Source organism: Pholis gunnellus, assembly GCF_910591455.1.
Source record: "Pholis gunnellus genome assembly, chromosome: 4".
NCBI classification, from domain to species: Eukaryota; Metazoa; Chordata; class Actinopteri; order Perciformes; family Pholidae; genus Pholis; species Pholis gunnellus.
Window position 1 is genome coordinate 20,891,092 of NC_136530.1, and position 7,909 is coordinate 20,899,000.

Consider the following 7,909-nt stretch of genomic DNA (forward strand, 5'->3'; position numbering starts at 1 on the left):
CCACATTTTGGGATATATGGTTTTCACTGGACAGAAAGAGAATTAAAAAAATATTTGTGAAAAGTAACTAAAATAAATGTAGTGTAAAACGAGTAAAACGTACAATATTTGTGTCTGAGATGTAGTGGATTAATTAAGTAATGAAGTTGCATAAACTTCTGGCTCTGGAGGGATTACGTAAGGACTGTCTGTCTGATATGAAGAGGGGCATCGCTTCTTCTTTCAGCGTTAGAGTCAAAGGATTAGTCTAGAGTTGTTCTGTATTTGTCTTATCCTCATTATATCCCATGAAAACAATGTGTTGGTCAGAAAGCTGACGTCTTTCACACCACAACAATACCTTTCAATATGAAACTTGCTGGAGCAAACAACAATTTGTTTCCCCCCTAAAGTTGGCACAGAAAAAGCGACCCAATCACAGAGAACTGTGCATAGTGCTGAGGTCATAATTGGAGTTACAGATGGTGTTACAGCTTTAAGTATCAGAGCAGAGTTGTATCAGGCTTTGTAACATCCAGTTCTTTCTGTGGCGCAGCTCACGGGTGTGGCACACCCACCTATGAGCCCTCTGTGGCCCGTGTTGTGAACGGGAAAGATGCTCGACCCTACAGCTGGCCCTGGCAGGTGAGTTAATATTAATCGTTAAAAGTAAACATTGTGAGAGGTTTAGGGAGCAAGTTACTTCGTGGAACTGCTGAGAACTCGCACTGCTTTCTTCTTTTATAAGAGCTACAAGCCAAACGGTTTGAGACCACTGGTTTAATCTTCATCATTGCATATTAAACAATACATTTTGCGTATTCTTCATGTCAATTTTTTAAAGTTAACTAGTGACTAGTAATAGTTATAGTTAAAGTAAAGTAAAGTTAAGTAAAGTAGCAGCAATTGGGAAGACTCCCGTAACGTGTCTCAAACTTGTACTTAAGTACAGTACTTGAGTTAATGTATTTAGTTTCTTTCCACCACTGCAGTGTCTGACTCTGCTGCTCTATTCTCAGATCTCTCTGCAGTATCTCAGCGGCTCAACGTACCATCAAACCTGCGGAGGCACCCTGCTCGCTCCCAACTGGGTCATGACTGCTGGTCACTGCATCGGGTGAATCACAGTTTACTCTATTTCATCTCATGATGTCAGATGACGGTTACATCTAAAGTTTGTCTTTACACACATATCTGTCTATCTGTGTGTCAGATCGCACACCTACCGCGTGGTAATGGGCGAGTATGACCTCACCAAAGAGGAGGGCTATGAGCAGATTAGAAGTGTGGAGAAGTTCGTGGTTCACCCTGGCTGAAATGATAAATGCGTGTCTTGTGGGTGAGTGAATACATCTCCTCTATACAGCAGTTTTCAACTTATGTTTCGAATAAAAACAAATAGCTGTGCAGCATATAGTTTTACACCAGGACAGTGACATTTCTATCACCCGTTTAAAGCTGCAGATTTGTTGGCCTTGGGGCAGATGGTTGGTTGGCTTGTAACGGTTCTAAAATGCATAATATAACTTATTGAGTTGTTCATTTGAGACATTTCCCTTTCCTGTGTTTGGGGAAAAAGGTTTCAAGTCTATGATATTTATTTCTGGATCACATTTTGGAGTTCTCTCTTTCCATGATTTCCAACATGATTTTGTTGTTGTTTACTGTGTTCAGTAATGACATTGCGATGATCAAACTGTCCTCGCCTGTCGTTCTCAACGACAAGGTGCAGCTCCCCTGTGTGCCGGTGAGCGGAGAGGTCGCTCCCCACGACGACCCTTGCTACGTCACTGGCTGGGGAAGAATGGACAGTGAGTGTTTGAAATGTGGCGACACACTGATTCAATGCGACGGTGTGACTCCAAGCACGAGACAGCTCAGCAGTGCAGGAATGAATGAGAAGTGGTCTGAAGTTAAACGGAAACGTAAGATGGCAGATGTGGGATCCGATTTGCGATCATGTTGACATTGTTATGAGATAGTGGGCCTCTGGGCATGGTCTCGTAAAAGCAGGATTTACAGAAACCACAAAGCCAACAGCACAATAACTTTTTGGCCAAAAAAAATTAAATTCAAACATACTTTCTCCTTTCTCCCCATAAAATTATTCAATTCAAATAAAACACATTTGTCCCCAAAGTAGCTGCTATTGGGAAGGTTACCATTCATGAGCTTGGCGTCTGGGCTTATACTAATTATATTGATTATATTAGAGAGTAATTGTCGTGCAATATTATCGTGGGACGCTTTAAAGGAATAGTTGGACATTTTGGGAATTGGGATTAATAGTTTTTTTGTAGAGGGATACACGCGAAGATCACAAATAATAAACACCGTAACAATATTGAAACTATAAAAGTTCTGATGATGTGCGGAGGAAGTTTTATTTTATTTTGTTGACTTCCTGTCATCTCAGCATTACAAAGTCACTTTAGAACCATGAAGCTAATGTGATGGCGTCTCCTCAAGCGTCATGTGACACCACCTGACGATGCTCTGCGTTTTTTTTAATCTTTCTACCTGCAGATGGGGGTCCCATTGCCTCCAAGCTCCAGCAGGCTCTCCTCCCTGTGGTCAGCCACAGCATCTGCAGCAGCAAAGGCTGGTGGTCGAGCAATGTGAAACCCACAATGATCTGCGCTGGCGGTGACATCCGCTCTGGCTGCCATGTATGCACCGCTCCCTCCATCCCAACGCGATAACAACCGCAGATTCGCTCTTTGTCAGTCTGATGCCATGCACTTGTCTTCTGCCTGTCTCCTCAGGGCGATTCAGGAGGCCCTCTGAACTGCAGGGGCGGCGATGGCAGGTGGTACGTGCAGGGCGTGAACAGCTTCGTCGCCAATCGAAAATGCAACACCGACAAAATGCATTGGCAAGCTAACAGTCAGTCATGGGAGAAATACAGACATGAGACGTAGCCTCAATAGGTCTCAGGTTTTGGATTACACATTTTGCAGATGTAGTCTGGTTGGGTCTTCAAGTGAGAAAAACCCCTGTGAATAAAAAAAATATAAAAAAAACTTTTTCTAGTTAACTTTGTGTTTTCCTGTTTTTAAAAAATATATAGAATACATATGCCAAATACACTTAACTTTTTCCTCGCCTATAAAATGTTTGATGACTCCTCCCCCCTTTGGGGCAACTCCTCCTCTTACTTTTATTCGGACATGCAACACTTTAAATAAGCAGAAGAAGACTTGTCTTCATCAGTGTTGGGGATGTCCCGGCCGACCCCGAGGTTGGGAGTCACCGCTCTCAAGTGCACTCACTGATTATAATTCGTCATGAAAACACAGCTGCCTCTCCACAAACTCTATTGATAGGCGCCTGATGATGTGATCCACATGGAGAATCAGTTTGAGATGTGAATTAAGCAACATCTCAGCCCTCCTTTTGCTTCTTTCCTCAGACTCTGACTCAGCCGCTGCAGAGAGCTCCGTCGACAGGTAGTACGAACCATGCAAAACTGTGTTACCATGACTATTCTGGATCAGCTGTTGCACTGATTAACCCTCTGTGTGTAGCTTCCTATGATCTTACAAGTATAGGACCAGGACCATCTCCAGTAGACGACACCACAGAGTTGCATTAACAGCTCCTGAGTGCTCACTTTTTAACAACACAGGTCTCTCTGTGATCTGTTTGGCTCGTCGTGGATGCGTGTGGCCGGGTCAGGAGGAGGACTGAAATGCTACTGGGCTCGAGAACCGTCTTGTGTTGGAGGGATGCTCGTGACGAGCTGTGCAGCTCACAGCTTCTGAGAAGTGATGCTTCACACAAAGTGTTGCCATGGATACCTTCTCTGAGGGCTTTACTCCATCACATCTCGCTCCAACAACATGTTATTGCTCTATGAAAGACATCTAGGACACACTTATTACGTGTATTTTGGGGATAAATATATTTATTTCACCAGTTTGGAATCAAAACGTATGAGTGTAAGACAAACTGGACACACACACACACACACACACACACACACACACACACACACACACACACTCACACTAACTTGAGGCAGAATTTCAAACAACATACTCGTCACGTGAAGCCTGACGAAGCGTTTCCTCTGATCGAATGACTTCACGTGAGGACTTTAGGTTGGCAGCACACAAAAAGCAGGTTTTTTTCAAAGAGTATCAACATATTGGAGTTCTTAAAATGTTTCTCAAGAGCAGAAATAATGTACATTTATGTTACAATGCAGAAAAAAAGAAATCTATTACATTCTTCTTCGGACAAATTGTCCTTTTCAGCTTAAAGAAGGAATTTGCTTTTCACATTCGTTCATTTTATTGTGAAAAGTGTTACGCCCGGTCTAGGGGAACCTGGACGCAACACAGTATAAGGACTTCCTCTCTCTCTCCCACTCCCAAGAACGACCAGTTATCCCAATGTTCAGTCCATGATATTTATTAGTGACGCCATTGGTCATACGTCAGGGTGAGCCTGGCCCAAAATAATAAACAAAACAAGCTTCGTTAATCAACTATCTAACCTAACCAAACTGAACAAAAGAAAAGACAGGCAGCTTCCCTAACTCCCTACCCAAAACAGGAGAAAACAGAGTAAACAAAAGAGCGGCTCACCCCTACCACTACAGGGACTGTTTATAGAATGTACTAGGGCGGTCGCCCCGATCTGTTTCCGATGCAGCACGGTCCGTTTGGGAGTCGGAGAGAAGAGAGAGAGACGGCCGGCCTCATCAGGTGCCTTCTTATGTCCCGCCTCATGAGTCCCCCGTCCAATCACCGGTCACCTACAGGATACACAGAAAACTGTCACACTCCACAGCCCCAACCTCAGGCAGGGAGGCAAACAGCATATAAAATCCTATATTATGACTCGCAGTCATAACAAAAGTGAAATAATAATTTGCCTTTTGAACAAAACTCAAGTTAAAATCTGGTTGGCCAGCTCTCTATTAATACAGGCGATGACAGAACTCTCTTTTTTCCTTTATTTCCTTTCATTTATTTCATTGTATTTATTTTTATTCTATTATATCCATAATTGTTGAGGTAACACTACAGGTACGTTGGTTAATGTGTTTGGGTTGGAGAGGGGAGGCTGCTCATGTTTATGTGACATGAAAACCTCCTGAATATAAGTTAAAACAAGTGTAATTGTACAAAAATCAAGGCATCCTGAGCCAAAAAACAAAAAGTGGTAGCACTCAAAGTCTATTCTGAATCCAAAGTTACAGGTCAGATATGCTACTGGTTTACACGACAGGAGTTTGGTGCAAGTATCTTACCACAGCATCCTACATCAGACCCACGGGAAGCTTGAAGTGAGCTCTGAGGCAGACTGGCACAAAGACTTCCTGCCCCCAGGTAGCACTGAAAACTGTCCGACCATCTTTACACTCTGCTGACGGCAGCCTGCGGCTTGCCCCCTAACAGTGAGCTAAGCCACACAGTGACCTATCACTGGCAGGACTCAAGAGCGCGACTGAGTCTTCCCCCCAGTTCAAACACTCACCGTCAGCATGGCTCCGAGAAGCCAGCTACTACCTGGGGGCAATTCTGAAAATATGCTGCGGCCTACCTCAGAGCTGTCCAGCTGTCCTCTATGGAGTTGTTTTTTTTCCATACTATACAACATTTCTACAACTGTGTGATTATAAATACCGTGGCTCATTGGGTAGAGAGGGTCGTCCGGTAACCGCAAGGCCAGCGGTTTCATCCTTGGCTGCTACATGTCCTGTGCCGAAGTATACCTGAGCAAGACACTAAACCCAGCCCACTGCTCCCAATATGCTAGGGATTGGTTAAATGCAGAGCTTGAATTTCATATGTATATAATGACGACTATAATACATTTAATTTCATTATATTTTTTAAATAAAGATGTCTACATTTCCCTTTCTGTCCTGTAAGCTAAGCTCTTTTTTATTCTACTAAGTAAATAATCAATGTGAACAATTTGATATTCAAGGAGGGATTTGGTAATCCTAAAATCAGTATGGTGGCACCAAACATCCTGAGCCAAATAACAAAAAGTGGTAGCACTCAAAGTCTATTCTGAATCCAAAGTTACAGGTCAGATATGCTACTGGTTTACACAACAGGAGTTTGGTGCAAGTATCTTACCACAGCATCCTACATCAGACCCACGGGAAGCTTGAAGTGAGCTCTGAGGCAGACTGGCACAAAGACTTCCTGCCCCCAGGTAGCACTGAAAACTGGCCGACCATCTTTACACTCTGCTGACGGCAGCCTGCGGCTTGCCCCCTAACAGTGAGCTAAGCCACACAGTGACCTATCACTGGCAGGACTCAAGAGCGCGACTGAGTCTTCCCCCCAGTTCAAACACTCACCGTCAGCATGGCTCCGAGAAGCCAGCTACTACCTGGGGGCAGTTCTGAAAATATGCTGCGGCCTACCTCAGAGCTGTCCAGCTGTCCTCTATGGAGTTGTTTTTTTTTTCATACTATACAACATTTCTACAACTGTGTGATTATAAATACCGTGGCTCATTGGGTAGAGAGGGTCGTCCGGTAACCGCAAGGCCGGCGGTTTCATCCTTGGCTGCTACATGTCCTGTGCCGAAGTATACCTGAGCAAGACACTAAACCCAGCCCACTGCTCCCAATATGCCAGGGATTGGTTAAATGCAGAGCTTGAATTTCATATGTATATAATGACGACTATAATACATTTAATTTCATTATATTTTTTAAATAAAGATGTCTACATTTCCCTTTCTGTCCTGTAAGCTAAGCTCTTTTTTATTCTACTAAGTAAATAATCAATGTGAACAATTTGATATTCAAGGAGGGATTTGGTAATCCTAAAATCAGTATGGTGGCACCAAACATCCTGAGCCAAATAACAAAAAGTGGTAGCACTCAAAGTCTATTCTGAATCCAAAGTTACAGGTCAGATATGCTACTGGTTTACACAACAGGAGTTTGGTGCAAGTATCTTACCACAGCATCCTACATCAGACCCACGGGAAGCTTGAAGTGAGCTCTGAGGCAGACTGGCACAAAGACTTCCTGCCCCCAGGTAGCACTGAAAACTGGCCGACCATCTTTACACTCTGCTGACGGCAGCCTGCGGCTTGCCCCCTAACAGTGAGCTAAGCCACACAGTGACCTATCACTGGCAGGACTCAAGAGCGCGACTGAGTCTTCCCCCCAGTTCAAACACTCACCGTCAGCATGGCTCCGAGAAGCCAGCTACTACCTGGGGGCAGTTCTGAAAATATGCTGCGGCCTACCTCAGAGCTGTCCAGCTGTCCTCTATGGAGTTGTTTTTTTTCCATACTATACAACATTTCTACAACTGTGTGATTATAAATACCGTGGCTCATTGGGTAGAGAGGGTCGTCCGGTAACCGCAAGGCCAGCGGTTTCATCCTTGGCTGCTACATGTCCTGTGCCGAAGTATACCTGAGCAAGACACTAAACCCAGCCCACTGCTCCCAATATGCTAGGGATTGGTTAAATGCAGAGCTTGAATTTCATATGTATATAATGACGACTATAATACATTTAATTTCATTATATTTTTTAAATAAAGATGTCTACATTTCCCTTTCTGTCCTGTAAGCTAAGCTCTTTTTTATTCTACTAAGTAAATAATCAATGTGAACAATTTGATATTCAAGGAGGGATTTGGTAATCCTAAAATCAGTATGGTGGCACCAAACATCCTGAGCCAAATAACAAAAAGTGGTAGCACTCAAAGTCTATTCTGAATCCAAAGTTACAGGTCAGATATGCTACTGGTTTACACAACAGGAGTTTGGTGCAAGTATCTTACCACAGCATCCTACATCAGACCCACGGGAAGCTTGAAGTGAGCTCTGAGGCAGACTGGCACAAAGACTTCCTGCCCCCAGGTAGCACTGAAAACTGGCCGACCATCTTTACACTCTGCTGACGGCAGCCTGCGGCTTGCCCCCTAACAGTGAGCTA

The 7,909-nt window shown here is 43.8% G+C and overlaps 1 protein-coding gene across 1 annotated transcript; it reads left to right on the top strand.

Annotated features, from left to right (window-relative positions):
* Positions 1 to 140: 140 nt before the first annotated feature.
* On the top strand, positions 141 to 2,900 carry LOC306694910 (chymotrypsin-like elastase family member 3B; the record flags this gene model as incomplete). The annotated part of the gene is made up of 8 exons (XM_079157963.1): positions 141 to 177; positions 536 to 624; positions 999 to 1,096; positions 1,193 to 1,290; positions 1,444 to 1,466; positions 1,601 to 1,790; positions 2,506 to 2,648; positions 2,745 to 2,900. 8 exons carry the CDS (start codon positions 141 to 143, stop codon positions 2,898 to 2,900), a joined length of 834 nt encoding a protein of 277 aa, XP_079014089.1.
* Positions 2,901 to 7,909: the final 5,009 nt, after the last annotated feature.